This window comes from Drosophila sulfurigaster, chromosome 3 (genome assembly GCF_023558435.1).
Source record: "Drosophila sulfurigaster albostrigata strain 15112-1811.04 chromosome 3, ASM2355843v2, whole genome shotgun sequence".
In the NCBI taxonomy this organism is placed as follows: domain Eukaryota; kingdom Metazoa; phylum Arthropoda; class Insecta; order Diptera; family Drosophilidae; genus Drosophila; species Drosophila sulfurigaster.
This window is the reverse complement of record NC_084883.1, coordinates 29,185,507-29,202,677: the sequence shown is the minus strand read 5'-3', so window position 1 is coordinate 29,202,677 and position 17,171 is coordinate 29,185,507. Positions and strand designations below refer to the sequence as shown.

Here is a 17,171-nt window from a genome sequence, read left to right as displayed (position 1 = left end):
GTGAATCAGTCACTTAAGTGATCGCTGTGTTCGCCAAGCCGAGCTGAATTCAGTATACCGGAGACGGAGCTGATGGAAGCATGGAACATCATGAGATCAAGGCAAACACTGCCAAGCAAAAGTCAGTAGACGTCGAACCGAGAAAGGACAATATTCTGGATGCGTTGATCATTAACATTGGACAATGTGGACGCTTTCAAATTATCAACTATGTGATGCTCTGCCTGCCTATCATTTGCAACGCCTTCTACTCAGTATCCTATGTGTTCTCAGCCAGTACTGTGGGCCACAGGTAAGTAGAGGTTAATCTAGTAAATAGAAACTTCATTTTACATATTCACTTTTAGGTGTAGCATAAGTGAATGTGATAATCTTACTAGCAAATTTATTGAGCCTTGGCTAAACTTCTCTATACCGGAGAATAATGGTAAATGGGATGATTGTGAACATTATGAAGCGTTATCCGGGATGAAAGGAACTTGTGAATCTCGCTTTTTTAACAGCAGTCGCAGAGTTGCTTGCGATGCGGGCTACAAATTTAAGGATAGAGAGAATACTATATCAAGGGAGGTAAGTCTCTTATCAAAATGTGTAAAAAAAACTGTATTATTAAAGATAAAAATCATTTTTATATCGTTAAAATTCTATATTTAGTTTTATACTCCAAAATTCATTTTCTAAGCTGTGCATTTAATTTGTACTGTCAGAGAACCTAAAACTATAATTATAGAAATACTTAAAGTATTTTGTGATGTTTTGGTACAACCCCTATAACTATTTTAATTATTTCAGTTTGGCATCTTTTGCTCAGATAAATGGAAACTTTCGATGGTCGGAACTGTCAACAATGTTGGACAATTCGTGGGTATACCATTGGGTGGATATCTAGCAGATCGGTAAGTGTATCTCTATTATTAAAAAATGTTATATTATAGTAGATTGAATCTTCAAGCTACGGTCGCAAATTAATACTTGTTATTACTGGAGTATTGAGTGCACTGTGTGGACTAGCGAGATCTTATGCTCCCGATTACTATACTTTCCTATCGTTTGAGTTTTTGGATATGGCTGTCGGCAGCACATTGTATCCCACAGCATTTCTACTGGCAATCGAATTTGTTGGTCCCAAACATCGAGTGTTAGCCGCAACATTCATTAGCTCCACCTACGGTCTGGCAGAGGCGGGAATGGGATATCTGGCTGGTTATATTCTGGATTGGCGAGTGCTGCTTCGTTTACTTTACACTCCAGCTCTGCTGCATCTGATTTTCATTTGCTATCTACCCGAGAGTGTACGCTGGTTGCTCAGTCAATCGAGGGAAGAGGACGCCATTCACACTTTACGACGAGTTGCACGAATCAATCAGCGATCTTTGCCAGAAGATCAGCTTAACGAGTTGATACGAACCAATCGTGAATTATTGGCTAGCTCGAAAGCAAGTCAAGGTCATTACAGCGCTAGACAGATTTTTGGTGCACTTGGATTGCGCATTGCACGGTGCTGTTTCTTATGGTTCACCAACACTTTAATCAGTCTAGGATTAACCCTCAACTCCGTTGGATTGAATGGAAATAAATTCCAGAATTTCAGCATGGTGGGATTTATGCAGTTGCCGGGTATCGTGCTTAGCATGCTGTTAATGCATCGCATTGGACGTCGTTGGACCCTAAGCATGTTCCTCAGTTCTTCTGCTGTTCTACTGCTGGCAATGACACTTTTTTGCAGAAGGTAATTGATAATTGACAATAAAAAATATAATATTTTTATATTCCGTTTAAGTAAAAGTTAAATAAAAATTTTCTAGATATTTTTTTGCAATACATTTCCAATGTATTACAATGAACTCAAAAGTATTCTTGCAATATCAACTTTCAATGCTTACAAAAGCAATGGTCCAAGGCTTCAGAAAACACGTTTTTAAAAACTACTTTTTGATTGTGATTAATGAGTTAAACACGAATTTTTTGGGTTCACTGCTTGATTTATTGATTAAAATACTTTTTGGCTGAAATTTTGATACGATTTTAAGGGGAAATCAAGTTAATTGTTTTTCATTTTCAGATTATCCCTCATTTGCTGGGCCACTCTACTTTCTAGCAAAAATGACTTCAACTGGCAGCTTTATGGTTCTGTACTTTTTTACCTCAGAAATATTTCCGACCAGTTGCCGCAACAGTTTGCTTTCATTCTGTTCCATGGTGGGTCGCTTTGGTTCCATGTTGGCACCACAAACCCCTTTATTGGTATGTAATACTAGTGTAATCTACTCTTATGACTCTTATAATCTATTGATTATTTTAGATGAGCTACTATAAGTATTGGTATGGTTTGCTGGCCTCGGTGATTGCCATGTTTTTTCCCGAAACAGCTAATAAAGTATTACCTACAACGTTGGAGGAAGCACGTGCCTTGGACAGAAGTCAGCAAATGAAACAAACAAAAATTTCCAAAGTCTCAAAAACTGCTGTATAATCATTTAAAATTTCGTCAGAGACTTGGTTTCAATTTAATATTGTAAATATTTGTCATATTTGTCGTCGCATAGAATGACAAGTGAAAATATCAAATGGTCAACATTCGATTGCCAAATATAGCATTCAGATCGTATTAGTAGTTGTTGTAATATGAGATTTGTATTCGATGTTGGGAACTGAGAGAACTTGAAGCTTAGGGTCTTATCTAATCTGAGTGTATTTTGGGTACAATTCATTTCAGTGTTAAATCGTAATAAAATAACCACTGCTATTTCCTTAATAAAACGTTATTGATTTCTAATAAATTCTTCAGTATTTGTCATTGATTTATCGTAGATCCAATCATTAGTACCTAGTAACTTTAATCTTTATTATTGCGACTCACTGAATGAAATACAAATATTTCAAATATTTGTAATCAATTCATTTTGCTATTAAAGTGATAATTTATTAATTACGATCCAGCTTGTCCCGCAATTATTATAGTATTCACTTGTATGAACATACGTATATTGCGCACAAATGTTTTTGCACTTACCCTTTTTTTTGCTGCCGTTCAAAGTTCATTTAGTGAATTCCCACGATACTTTCGTATAGATACACCTCAACAGGTAATATTTATCTCTTTGTTGACTCATTCATAAATGCATGTTTCGCTAGACAGACAGCAACAGCTGCTAACACCAGCTATCGGGTTGGAGGGCGCTTTCTGATAAAAAAAATCAATTGGAAGAGCGAAATTGTTGTATTTACATTTCGATTATACGTATTTGACATCAATCAGCAATCGACGAATGAAGCCGTTAAGGGTCGTCAAAGCAGACAGTATATGCGTTGAGTACACATCATTAACTATGAAATAGTAGACCAGACTAGTTGATAAGGTCAAGATAAGAGCAGACGAGAACGAAAGAGAGAGCGAGCTGCGGACGAAGAGTGAAGAGCAGATGACTAAACAAATTTAACCGACTGAGTTGAGAGCGGATCTTATACATACATGAAGCGTGCACGCCATCAAGTGTCGTAATCAACCGAAGGCAAATCAAAACAGAAACAGAGAGGAAAGCGAAAAAAGTAAACGAAAATTTCGAAGATAATCTGTTTTCTGATGCTTAAAACAAAAACCTCTTTCCGACTATTTTTAGAAAAATCTCTCTTCGTTTTGATTGAATATGATCGGTACTGAATTTTACTATTTCAAATACTACAAACCAAATCACGTGCAATAATTATCAGTGATCAATTCATTTAAATTTAGGAAAATTGATTACGTCTTAAAATAGAATTATTTAGTATTGAGATATACTTATTTGGAAAGGTATTGTCTTAACTGACTTACTGTTTGAAATAATTCTATATTTTTTGCATCTTTTTTAATGTTTTATTAATATAGTAAGGACAAAAAATACAGTAGATTTCGGTTATAGCGACTTTAAAGGGACCGACGATTTTACGTCGTTATACACGGAAGACGCACTAAACGAAAGGAGCAAAATTAAGTTTTGTTTTGTTTTTTTTTATGGTTGTCATGTTCGTAAAAGGTTTTTAAGATAAAACAAATTAATTTTTAAACAAAACAAAACATTTATAAATTTAATTTAATAGCATGTTTTTTCCATAATAAATCATACCTGCATGTTCCTTAGCATAAACTAAGGCGCCAGCTAAAACTAACAGAGAGTAGTGAGAATGTATGTAATGTATGTATCCGGTTGAACTGTGAAAAATTTCGTTGGTATAAGTGGTTTGTCGCTAAAAGCGGAGACGTACTAAGCGGAGGCCCTTTCATATAAGGTTATATGGGGACCAACCAAGCCATCGACTTCTCGTCGCAATAACCGGACGAACACTATAAGCGGAGTCGTTATAACCGGATTCTACTGTAATTTCAACCACATTTTGTAATTTTTAGTTCAGTAATTTAAAAATGTAATTCAAATTTGTAATATTGTAAATCATATTTCTAAGCATTCTTTCGATGCATTTCATTATCAAAGTCAAGCATTTTATTAACATTTTAAGAACTAATAAGAACTGTAAGAGAAATCGATAAAGCGTCATGCCTTTATCAAGAGTATAGTGAGCAGCGCACACTCAACCTCAACCACAGCCGGTTGATGCGTACGGCACTCAGCACGAATCAGTCAATGAGCGACATTGCTCCCAGTTAGACGCTCCAACGGAGCGGACGCAAGAGCCAGCGACGACCGACAAAACGGCAATAGAATCAGACATTTATACGTACTTATGGGCTAAAAAAAAAGCCCGCAGAACCAAACGGCATATTTATAAATCGTGCGCATTCAAAAGACAGATAAAAAAGTGCATTTTAACACGTGTTTTCATACAAGCAACGGTTAAAATATCCAGAAGAATTGTGACTGTGACTTTAAACTTGATTTCATTGTATATCCGAACACATGTTGGGCGATAAGAGAAGCGGGACTAGCAATGGCAATGCCAACGGCGTTGTCTGCGTCGACGAGAGTTCCACAACGTCCAATGGACATGCCGTTGAGTCGGCAACTGAGAATGTCGAGGCATCCACGAGTGAAGATAATTCTCTCGATGCGATTCTCGTTAGAATCGGCCAATTTGGCCGGTATCAAATCATCAATTATGTGTTGTTGTGTGTCCCCATGGTGTTTAACGCGTTCTTTTCGATCTCATATGTATTCACAGCCAGCACAGTGGTGCACAGGTGAGTTACGTGAATACGTTAAATCGGCATTGTCATTTATCTTATCTCATCGCGATTGCTTCGCAGATGTAATATCACCCAATGCGATAGTCCAGGCAGTTTGTATGAAGAGCCTTGGCTAAACTTTACAGTTCCTATAAAGAACTCTGAATGGGATGCATGCAATCGTTATTCAACAGTAAATCAAACATTCTTGAGTGATCCCTCAAGTGACATGTGTGTTGCAGACTTTTTTGGTAATCGTACCGAACGATGCGGCACCGATTTAAAATTTCGAGATGAAGAGAAAACCATTTCAACGGAGGTAAAGATGAATTTCTTATCATTGAAATTTTTTTTAAATTGTGATGTCTAAAAATAATATTTCTTGAATGGTTTGTTTTCATGCGAATCGTGTTCAAATACAACTGAGTTAAGCGTAAAAACATTTGATTGAACATATTGTTTGCTTAAGTGTTTGGGTTTTATTCGCGGTAGTCATAGCATGAAAGTGAATATTTTTGTAGTGAAAAACGAAAATGAATTTGATAAGAAAAGTGATTCATTTCGGTTTTTATAAAGTATCTTTATAATTTATTGATCAGAGTCATGTTTGGGACAATAATTGTGTAGTTTCTATTTTATTTACATCCACCCATTAAGCTTGTTTCTATATTAGAATAATTAGTAACGGTATTTGACAACCGAACACTTCCGACTACAGCTTTCTTACATGTGTGTGTGGGGCTCTTAATTTATTGATAGCAACAATAAGCTGGAAATTTTACAACACTCACCAGCTGTGACCGACGTAGAAATACATTCAGAAATTATTTAAATATGTAGATTTGTGTTTTTTATATGAATAATCACTAATCAACTATGACTTTGGGTGGTTTTATATTCATTCAATTTTTTGTTTTTAATACTATATATGATATTAGATATAAGCGTGTGCAATAATCATAGAACAGTTTTCGTTTTTTTATTATCACTGTACGAATTTATTATTAAATATTTTCTTTATTTTTCAGTTTGGCATCTTTTGCAACGACGAATGGATGCTCTCCTTGGTAGGCACCATTAACAATGTGGGACAGTTTGTTGGTATTCCCGTAGGTGGTTTCTTTGCAGATCGGTAAGTTAATTTATTTACGAGTATAACTAATTTTCAATACTCACTTATTCTTTCTTCTTCATCAGATATGGTCGTCGCACTATGCTGGCATTCGCAGGAGCTTTGAGTGCTATTATGGGCATCATACGATCACTGTCCACCAACTATTATATGTTTTTGGTCTTCGAATTTCTGGACATGGCCGTGGGCAGCACTCTGTTCCCCACTGCCTTTTTGCTAGCCATTGAGTTGGTTGGTCCCAAGCGTCGTGTGGCTGCTGCAACAATTATCACAATATTCTATGCTCTGGGCGAAGGATTTTTGGGCTTCCTGGCATCGCAGGTTCAAGATTGGCGTTGGTTACTCCGAGTGCTCTATGCACCTGCGATACTTCAGATACTCTTCCTCTGGATTCTGCCGGAGAGTGTGCGCTGGCTGCTAAGTCAGGGCCAAGAGCAGCGAGCGGCGTCTGTGCTGAGGCGTGCAGCCAAAATAAATAAGCGATCTCTGCCTGAGGATCAGCTGGATGAGCTGATCACAACGAATCGCACGAAGTTGCGTCAAGCCAATGAGAGTCCGTATCCCATCATGCAGGCAGCTCGATTCTTCATCTGGCGCATTGCCAACTGTTGCTTCTGTTGGTTCACACATACCCTGATTGCCCTGGGTTTAAGTTTAAACTCTGTAAATCTGGGCGGCAGCAAGTATACGAATTTCATGTTAAATGGTGTTATTCAAATTCCTGGACTACTTCTGCCTCTCATCATAATGGATAGAATTGGCAGAAGATATTCTCTGTGTGCCTCCATGTTGATCTGTGCCATTTGTATGGGTGCATCAGCAGCAGTCGGGTCGGGTAAGTCTTGAAAATGACACTTAATGCATTTCAAATTAATGCAACTGCTGTTAAATTGTTTAATAATAATATTTCTTTTGTTTTTTTTTAGAAGACTATGCTGGATCTTTAACGCTTTTCCTTATTGGCAAGCTTGCCATAACATGCAGCTTTCAGATTTTGTATTTCTTTACCTCAGAAATCTTTCCCACAAATGTGCGCAACAGTTTGCTCTCACTTTGTTCTATGGTGGGACGCATTGGCTCCATGCTGGCACCGCAAACACCATTGCTGGTATGTTTAAATGGCTTCAATTCACTTAAACCATAAAACTTAACAGTTGTTTATTACTTTAGGCCAAATACTACGAGCATGCACCATCTATACTATTCGCCACATTTGCCTTGGTCAGTGGTTTCCTGACGCTTGGTTTTCCGGAGACAGCAGATAAGGTGCTGCCCACAACAATGGAGGATGCTCGGGATTTGAATGTGGTGCGCCAAGTACATTCAGATGATAATGATGAGCAGGAAGAGGACTTGCCTAGAAAAATGTGCTGACCCTAAGATAAAACGATTACCTCAAAAATGGTTGCTATTGCCAAAGATTTTGATTTCATTTTAAATCCAAGCGAAAGGCATTTTTGATTTTATTTCTGTTATAGCTGTAATATATTTAGTATTAAGTGCGTATGTCCATTTTACTGTAACACACAGAACATTTTGTAAAGTATTTTTAAATTGTATATAAAGAAGAAAAAAACCATAAATAATGAATTAAGTTTCAATTTTGAGTTCTTAATCTACGAACAAGTTGAATACGATGGTGGCGCCATCTATCGCATTGCTAGTAAAGTAGTTTATTGAATAGCGGAGTCACAAACCATTACGGCCCAAAAAGTATGCTACACTTTTTAAGCGTCATGTTTTTGACAGAGCGGGCGCAATGCCTTTTTAAATTAAATGAAGTGATAGATTTTTTTGATTCGGATGCGGCAATCAAAAGGTCACAGATAACATCATTGAATTGAAAGCAACTTAAGTAGTTTTTTATTGATAGCCCTCCAGGTGTAATTGCTTCAAAGTGTTCAAAGTGCACTTCGATAAAGTACGTGGAGTGTGTACTTGGCAAGGGCTTCGACTTTTGCTCATATAAAAATTATGAATGTTCATAATTTAAAAGGGATAGCTAAGATTTCTCTTAGATTTAGATTTAATTAAACTGATAATCACCAGGTGAAATAAAAATGTTCATTATCGAAAAGATAAAAGAGCTTGAACATGTTATTAAGTATATTCAAATAAGTGTGTCAAAAAGACAATTAACAGAAGCAAGATCAAGTGTGTCCAGTGTGAATCAATTTGATAGCTTATAAACTACTGCAAGCGAAAAGATTCACTTTTTCGGATGAATCAAAGTGACAGAATCACATTCCAATATTCCAATAACTTGTATGACCCGGTGCAGCTCTCTCGTATAAATATTGTTTATAAATATTTGCCAACTTCATTTGCACTGTTGATGACAGTGCGACGATGCCGTGCATTAAAGGCAATTAAGAGGCAGGTGGCAAGCGCTCTCTCTGTGCAATGATAAGGCCCATCATCGGGAGCGTCTTGTTGACATGCTGTCAACTTACGCACTTCCATGATATCTTGTTTGGTTCGTAACCTTAACCATCAACCCTATCAATAATTGCCCCGAGTGCTTTGCCATTCAGTTGAATAACGTGAATGCTTGTGAATAGACATGAGTGCGGACTCCGATGGTGACTATTTTATGCGAAGTCGGTGAGTAAATGTGCAAACATCAATCATAATGGTTATTAAATAGTTCGAGTACATTCTGCACAATCGCAGCAAGGTGCGAGACAAGCCAGCTTTGTGGGATTCGTTTCAGGATCCGCCAGCAAAGCGAACTAGTGGCTCTGATGCTGATTGGAAGAAATTGCAATTTTTCACGAAACTTTTCAAGCTTTTCACGTACATTGTGGTCTTCGGTGTTGTGTTGGCTTCCAGCGTGGCAGCCAAGTTAGCTTATATCTATATGGCTGGCAATACCAATGGCGATGGCAAGGTGCAAATGTGCAGCAAATACCGTAAGTTAAGGAAGGTGGTGGTCAAAAGCAATGTTTGGATAAGCTTTCGGACAAAACTCTTGCAGTTCTACTTGACGGCCAGGTGATGGCAATGCGCAGCAAGCTGGAACAAATTGCCTGGGTTTGGGCCCTGATCTTTGCCTTTGCCGCCCCTGAGCTATTCACCTTTCTGCGCTCCCTCCGCATCTGCATGTTCAAGCGCGAGCAGAGACCCAGCCGACTGGAAGTGGCACTGGTGAGTAATCTGTGTTCTTGTGTGACGACGCAGCTCCCAAGATTGATAAGCTCTCATTCTCTCACTCTCCGTGGTGTTGTTGTTTCTGTCGCTAATCAGGTCACACTCTTTGAACTGCTGCACGTCGTTGGCTTGGCGCTGCTCACCTTCACCGTGTTACCGCAATTGGATGTGACGCGTGGAGCGATGCTCGGCTGCTGCGTGGGCTTTGTCCCGGCACTGCTCAGTGAGTAACTTCCTATATATGTAGGCACACACAGAACCATTCAAGCATTCAACCATCAACCATCAAGCAGCCACCATCTAGCATCTAGTTTCTTCTTATCAGCCTCTCCTTGTCGGACAGACCTGACAGCAATTAAATTGATTGCCATTTGCCTCTGCTTAACAATATTTTTTCTTGCTTAGAGCTGCTGACTGTCGCACGTTTGCAATGGAAATCTGTGGATATATATGTGCTCGCAGCTGCCATTTTGGCCATGATATCACAGGGCAGCGTCTTCGTGATTTGGCCAGCAATGTCTTCGCAGCTGGAGGTGCAATTGCTGGCAATACCATTGTTGTTGATCTCATTTCGTTGGTGGGAAAATTTTGCCAACACACACGAGTCAATAGGTGAGTCAACGTTGTTTATTTTTTGTTGTGGAAGACTCTTCAGTAAAGTGGTACATAGCTATTAGATAGTAAAGTAGCTTGGTTGACTCTTCTTTATACTGGGCATTTAGAATGTTGTTAAAATTTATACATATTTCTTTTAGACACGTCTAGATTGTTGTCATAAATAGAGACACAGTTGTGCATTAAGTAGAACTTTTTAGTAATAAGTTACTTACTTTTTCTTACTAATAAGAAGAAGCTGATTTTTACAAAGGATAATAATTTTGTTCACTATTTCCTTCTCTGTACAATTTCAGCCTACATTATTCGAACGATACGCTTCACACGCTCACGTTATCATACTTACCTGTATGTGGCCCCTTTGAAGATACTGGTGTTTGGCCTGATGGGTTTCCTGTTGCACGGCCAGAAATTTGTGGACTACTTTAAGCTATTTGTGAAGGCGTGGCAAACGCATATCATAAGAGTAACGGTATGTGGAGAGCGCAGCTGAGAACGAACTAACAGAGCGTAGAGCTCATTAGGCAACTGCTATCTGAGTTTTGTGTTTTTGGAAATTGTAGCATGCGGATGGTTTGCAGGATACGGTGAATTTGGCAGGCACAATCGCAATCAACGGCAGCTCATTTATCAAGGCGACGACAAGCAAGCAGTTCTCACTGCAGTCGAATACGAATGCCGTTATCTACGCACTCCTGTTGCAGGTGTCCGCTGCCTATTTGTGTCACATTTTCGGCAAGTTTGCGTGCAAGATAAAGATACAGAGCTTCAGCTATGCGCTGCCACTTTGCCTGGCGACACCCGTCACCGTTTGCCTGGCAACCTGGTTGGCCCAGATGCGTGCTGCGGATTTGTGTTCGCTGCACGGCTTGATGCCGGATTATCTGACGTTGCAGCCACTTGGCCAGAATCTGCAGCAGCTGGGCGAAAAGAGTCTTGAGTACGCGCTCTGGCTGTGGCCACTGTGGTGGCTGGCCCAGCTGTGGACGTGCCTGCATCTGTGGCGGGCGAGAAATGACAAGAACGCACCCACCGAGAAGCTGTACGTGTGTCCTTGGTACTGTGGCCTGCTGGTGGATCAATGCTCCATGATGAATAGACGCATTCTCGACTGGACCGATGAGTATCTGACTATTAAGGTGGGTAGCTAACTGGTTAACGCTAACGGTAATGAATACAATTCGAATTTTAATGTTTCCGTCAAGTTCATGTTAATGAATTATTGTAATCAGGCATTAACATCAATCATCATGCCAAGTTTTTGGCGTCAAGTGTTTGCAGTCTCGCTGCTGATTATCTCGCCTTTTGCACTCTCCATCTCATTTACACTCTCTGTTTCTCTCTCTCTTGCTTTCTCTCTCGCATCTCGTCAGTATTTGCACAGGACTTTTTGGCTGTGTGTCGCGTTTCGCTCCAAATGTCAGGCAATGTAATTAAGTTAAATGACGGGGAAACTGCAAAGTTCTGGGAATGTTTGTATATATGCTCTCTCTTGCTTTCACACATTTATCTCTCTTTCTCACTCTCTCTGCTTCGTTTTGCACACTTTATGCGATAACTGGCGTGGCGTGTGTAGTAAAATTTTTGGTGCGTAGGTTTTGTCGATGTTAACTTAATTAAAAGTGCTACAGTTTTTGGCCTGTGTGCGGTGCACGAAGTACTTTGGCAGACGTCAATGGATTTCGCCCCGAAAAGTGGAAACATAAATACACAAAAAGTAATTAAAATCAGGCTTCATATGTTGATTTTTCAAAAGCATAAATTAGACTGACAGTGAATTATGTATTCCAAAAGGGTCGCAATGCCATTAGCCACACATTAAGAAAGTCACTCACTTATGCTGTATAACTTGACTTTTAAGTTTTCCAACTCCCATCTCAAATAGTGTGTGTGTTAATTTCGCTTAGAAGAGATTTTCTATGAACTTAATGCAGTCTGTAATAGAGATCACAACATTTAAAATTTAATGAATGTATTTTCAAATATTTAGTGTTAAAAAAGTTGAGTAATAAAATCTACAGAGCTAAATAAGTTAGAACATTTTAATCGTGACCTGTTCTGAATGCACTCGTATGTGAAGTAATACTAGAAATTGATTAAATGTATTTACATCATTTTACCCTTAATATATAAATTTGATTTCATTTATGCTTTATTCTATTTTATTTAGTCGTCTTTTTAAAGTGTACTTTAGCTTATACAAATTTTCTTGTCTTTCACTTCTTGTTGTTAACTTTCATTATTTTCCATTTTAATTTTCATATTTTAAATTTCATTCATTTTATTTGATATATTTTAAAAAGTATAATTTAATTTATTTCCTTAACACTATTCAAAGCAGCTGTCTGCTTACTGTAATATTATTTCAGAAAGGGTATTCTGAAAGTATTTTCTAATACACATTTTATGTTACTTTAAATATTCCATAAACTTAAACTTAACTGCATTAAGTTTCACTAAACAATTTTCAATATTTCGCGGAAAATCTACACCTGCAATTGTGTTTATTCACGTGATGCACTCACAGAGCGATTTGACGGCTTCTGGGGATACGAAAGCGGGTCTGGCAGCTGACAGCAATTCGAGTCGCGATATACAGGAAAAGGATAAAATACCGCAACTGATTGTTTGTGCAACAATGTGGCATGAGACTGAAGAGGAGATGATGGAATTTCTGAAATCAATTGTACGCTTGGATGAGGATCAATGCGCACGACGAATGGCAAAAACGCATCTAAATGGTGGCAAAGCGGATGATGAATACTATGAATTGGAAAGTATGTAAATATGTCAAGTGCATCCTTCTACTTTACTTATACCACGAGTGCTTTACATTTTGAGGTTTCGTTTTTTCGATACTTGTATTCGAAATTTTGCATAAGCAATGCAACCTTGCTTCTGGCTCCTTATTTTCGACTGCAGTTGTCAGTGTTCTGCTGCTGTCGTCGGCAGTTGTCCTGTGCTGCGCTATGCTGTCCTGTCTTTAAAATTGTATGCATACATAAAATCTATTTTGGCTTTGCCTGGCCATAGAAATGCCGCAGCACCCAGTGTCAAATTAGAAATTTATGCAAGCCAAATACAGTGCTGAATAAAAGTATCCTCCAGCACCAGCTGTGCACTCCGAATAGTAAGATTACTATTTATAGCATTTGGCGTCTTCATTTCCGCACTTGCCAAAATGGCTTATGGCCAAAAAGTGTACCCAATTCTTTTTTTCATATAAATTTTGTTCAGTGTTGGACAATGTCTAGAATTGCCTTATTTTCATATATACAGAATGTTCATGTCCATAGATTACGTATACGTAAAAGGTGTGAGAAATAATAAGGTTTATAATTATTGAAAATAAAAGGTGATTTAATTAATAATTATTATTTAAAATATCTTAAAAGTTATCGCACACTTTTAATTTAGCTTTCAAGTTCAAACTTTGCTTGACAAGTTTGGGAATTTGTCTTATTTTACATGCTCTAAGTTATACAAAGGTTACGTATACGTAATATGTACATAGGTAATATACACATTTACGATTACGTCTACGTAATATATGTACATACGTTCACATAATATATACACAAAAATATACATATTCATATATTACGTATACGTAGTATATACCAAGATAACGGCTTAAATACATAGATTACGTATACGTAATACATATGAGAAATAATTATGTTTAAGATTATTGCTAAATAATAATATCTAGAATGTTTTTGCTTTTTTTTTCATTATATTAGAAATCTTCTTATTAAGCAAATTCTATGCATTAAAATGGAGAACAATAGTAATGGTTAGTCTTAAAAAATATACATTTGTTTTTCCTCAGCTAACATATTTTTCGATGATGCTTTTGTGCTAGATCAACGACACTGTCAGAACAAAAGAAATCCGCCATTGAATGAATACGTTAAGACCTTGATACGCACTATTGACAAGGCCGCCTTTGAGATCTATGGGGTTAATATTAAAATCAAGCCTCCGTTAAAAATCGAAACACCGTACGGAGGTCGACTGGTGTGGACGCTGCCCGGTCGCACCAAGATGGTGGCGCATCTAAAGAACAAGGATAAAATACGTCACAAGAAGCGCTGGTCCCAGGTCATGTATATGTATTACCTGTTGGGTTTTCGCATCATGGAAACGGAGCTGCTGTCGGCGCAACGCAAGGCTGTCATCGCTGAGAACACCTTTCTGCTGGCCTTGGATGGTGATATTGATTTTCAGCCGCGAGCTGTGCAGCTGCTGATTGACCGCATGAAGGCGATTGATGAGCTGGGCGCTGCTTGCGGACGCATTCATCCCGTGGGTCGTGGTCCCATGGTCTGGTATCAGAAATTCGAGTACGCCATTGGACATTGGCTGCAAAAGGCGACCGAGCATGTGATTGGCTGTGTGCTCTGCAGTCCCGGCTGCTTCAGCTTATTTCGTGCCAGCGCTCTCATGGAGAATAGTGTCATGAAACGCTATACGTTGGTTAGCTCAGAGGCCATGAAGATGGTGCAATATGATCAGGGCGAGGATCGTTGGCTCTGCACTCTGCTGCTGAAGCAGGGCTCTCGAGTGGAGTATTGTGCTGCCTCGGATGCTTTTACTCATTCGCCTGAGTACTTTAACGAGTTTTACAATCAACGCCGTCGTTGGGTACCTTCAACCATTGCCAACATCTTTGATATACTCGCCGATGCAAGTACTGTGGTGAAGAAGAACAACTCCATCTCAACTTTGTACATTATGTACCAAGGGATGTTGATGATTGGCACTGTACTGGGACCTGGCACTATTTTCCTCATGATGGTCGGTGCTTTGGTGGCTGTTTTTTCTATTGATATATGGACTGCTTTCTTGTGGAACTTTTGTCCTATTCTCGTTTTCATACTGAGCTGCGTTTATTTGAAGCAAAAGTTTCAGCTGCTGATTGCATTTGTAATAAGCGCCATCTATTGCCTGGTTATGATGGCCGTGCTTATAGGCATCATTGTTCAGATGATCGAGGATGGTCCACTGGCGCCGGCTTCGCTTTTCTTTCTGCTGGTTGCTGTGCAAATTACCATATCAGGTAAGGATTTAATCACTTAATATTTCAAGCATGTACATAAATTGATTAATTGACTTCATAAGTTATTCATTAATTTTATATTTTTAACTGCCGCGACAGACAACTTAGCTGTAAACATTAAAAACGCAGAAAATCTCTAATACTGCACTAAAAGTTGTGTCGTGGTCGTTAAGCTAGTAAAAGAAGGTAAAATTTCCATCCCAATCAATGCTATGTTTCGTCGCAGGTTTAATGCATCCCCAGGAATTTTGGGCGCTCATCTGCGGTGTAATCTACTACATCACCATTCCATCGATGTACATGCTGCTCATGATCTTCTCCGTCTTCAACATGAACGATGTTACTTGGGGTACAAGGGAAGCGCCAGTGCTGCGAGATGATGGGGAAGAGACTCCCAACGATCCGGATAACTATTTGCCAGGCTGGTTAAACGATATGCTGCTTATAGATTCGGAACTGGGTGAAATCACATTGGTGGAGCAACGTTTCTGGAAGGATCTGATTAAACAGTATCTGAAACCTTTAGAATTAACCAAAGAGCAGAAACAAACTATGGCTGATGACTTGAAGGAGCTGAGAAATATGATTGCCTTTGCCTTTGTGATGGTGAATGCCATCTTTGTGCTAATCGTGTTTCTGTTGCAGCTAAAGAAGGACTATTTGCATCTAAAGTGGCCCATAGATCCGACGGATTATGTGTCCTTTGATCGCGACAATCTGCAAGTGGGCATCTATAGACACTACAAAGAGTTAGATCCCATTGGACTGTGCTTTGTGATCTTCTTTGGCTTGATCTTGATCATACAGTTTATAGCGATGTTCTTCCATCGCTTTGCCACAATGTCACAGCTGTTGGCCACCATAGAACTGGATTGGTTTCGCTCGAATGGACAACTGAGTGATGAGGATGCGTTGCTGGAGCTGAATGGCAGCGCAGTGCACATAGCTCGACGGTTGCAGCGACCCAAGCGACTGTTTGACGATGACGACGATGCGGATGCACATCACTATGATGAACTGGAAGTGGATCAGGATAATCACCGCGAGAGCATGGTACGCCGTCAGACCATCTTTAAGCTGCACGAAACACGCAACAAACAGCAGAATGATTACAGCGATCTGGTGCGCAATTTTGAGCGACGATTCTTCAGCGAAGATGAGCTGAACATGAAGAACATACCGCTGAGTCGCAAGTCCATCAAACTGTTTCAAGAACGCCGCTCCGAAGCGAAGATCAATGCAGCAGGCACGCCGACTAATCCTCCAAAGGCGGGAGTTCGACCGCCTATGGTGCCATTTCATGCCAAGAAAGTGAGCTTCAGCAATATGCAGATATATGATAATGAATCGCAGTATTAAATGAAATGATTCTTAGAGTTGTATTATAAGCTACTTATGATTCTCTTTCTCTATCTATGCTGATAGTTTTATAAAGAGTTTTGTGTAACCCTAAAAAGCCCTGTGGCAAAAAATATAATTAATTGCATTTAACTCAAGTGGCAAGTCAAGGCAAGACAGGCGATGCTTACTTCCAGCATTCAGCACCAGGATGCCTTGCGCCTCATTAGCATAATTACAAGATGGCGGGTAAGGAGGAGGAGGAGGAGAGTTCAGGTTCGGGTTCAGTGTGTGGGTGGCGTCATTCATCAATGTCGTGGCGATGCTTAGAGCTAAGTGCTCCATGGCTGCGCTTTTTGTGTTTGTGCGCGGCATCAACATCAAGTAAAAGAAAGTTCGTTCCTTCTGCGTTCGTTGCGAAATGCAAATCAAAGTGTGATTAGCTTGGATTTGATGAAGTTTCTGCTGCAATGCACAAGTTTTTCTGCCATCTGTCTTTACTCTTTCTCTCTCTCTTTTTGTGCATATGTTTGTGCTAGTATGTGTGTATGTGGGTGTATGCCTAGGTGTCGGCGTAAGTGTTTTGTAAGTGAATTTACCGAGTTTTTGTGCAGCCAAGCCAAGTAAATAGAATGCACAATCTGGACCTACTACTTTGGCAATGCGCATATATTAAAAGAAAGTAAGTACTGGACAAACTGTGCTTTAGAAAC

At 39.2% G+C, this 17,171-nt stretch overlaps 3 protein-coding genes across 4 annotated transcripts; all 3 read left to right on the top strand.

The window, feature by feature from the left end:
• Positions 1-39: 39 nt before the first annotated feature.
• LOC133844514 (organic cation transporter-like protein) lies at positions 40-1,753 on the top strand. Its single transcript, XM_062278542.1, has 4 exons — positions 40-292; positions 348-570; positions 793-896; positions 953-1,753. The coding sequence occupies exons 1-4, from the start codon at positions 81-83 to the stop codon at positions 1,731-1,733; spliced, it is 1,320 nt and encodes a 439-aa protein (XP_062134526.1). The 5' UTR covers positions 40-80; the 3' UTR covers positions 1,734-1,753.
• A 2,860-nt stretch (positions 1,754-4,613) lies between these two features.
• LOC133843479 (organic cation transporter protein) lies at positions 4,614-7,875 on the top strand. The gene is made up of 6 exons (XM_062277051.1): positions 4,614-5,176; positions 5,243-5,480; positions 6,190-6,293; positions 6,359-7,128; positions 7,220-7,401; positions 7,464-7,875. Exons 1-6 carry the CDS (start codon positions 4,896-4,898, stop codon positions 7,665-7,667), a joined length of 1,779 nt encoding a protein of 592 aa, XP_062133035.1. The 5' UTR covers positions 4,614-4,895; the 3' UTR covers positions 7,668-7,875.
• Positions 7,876-8,816: 941 nt separating this feature from the next.
• LOC133843364 (chitin synthase chs-2) lies at positions 8,817-16,611 on the top strand. Of its 2 annotated transcripts, none has more exons than XM_062276873.1 (10): positions 8,817-8,897; positions 8,967-9,205; positions 9,271-9,440; positions 9,540-9,666; positions 9,849-10,055; positions 10,355-10,530; positions 10,640-11,197; positions 12,586-12,835; positions 13,891-15,120; positions 15,347-16,611. In XM_062276873.1, exons 1-10 carry the CDS (start codon positions 8,857-8,859, stop codon positions 16,477-16,479), a joined length of 4,131 nt encoding a protein of 1,376 aa, XP_062132857.1. In that variant the 5' UTR covers positions 8,817-8,856; the 3' UTR covers positions 16,480-16,611. The 2 variants fall into 2 exon arrangements, with proteins under 2 accessions (XP_062132857.1, XP_062132856.1); XM_062276872.1 differs by having other exon boundaries at positions 10,622-11,197.
• The last annotated feature ends 560 nt before the right edge of the window (positions 16,612-17,171 follow it).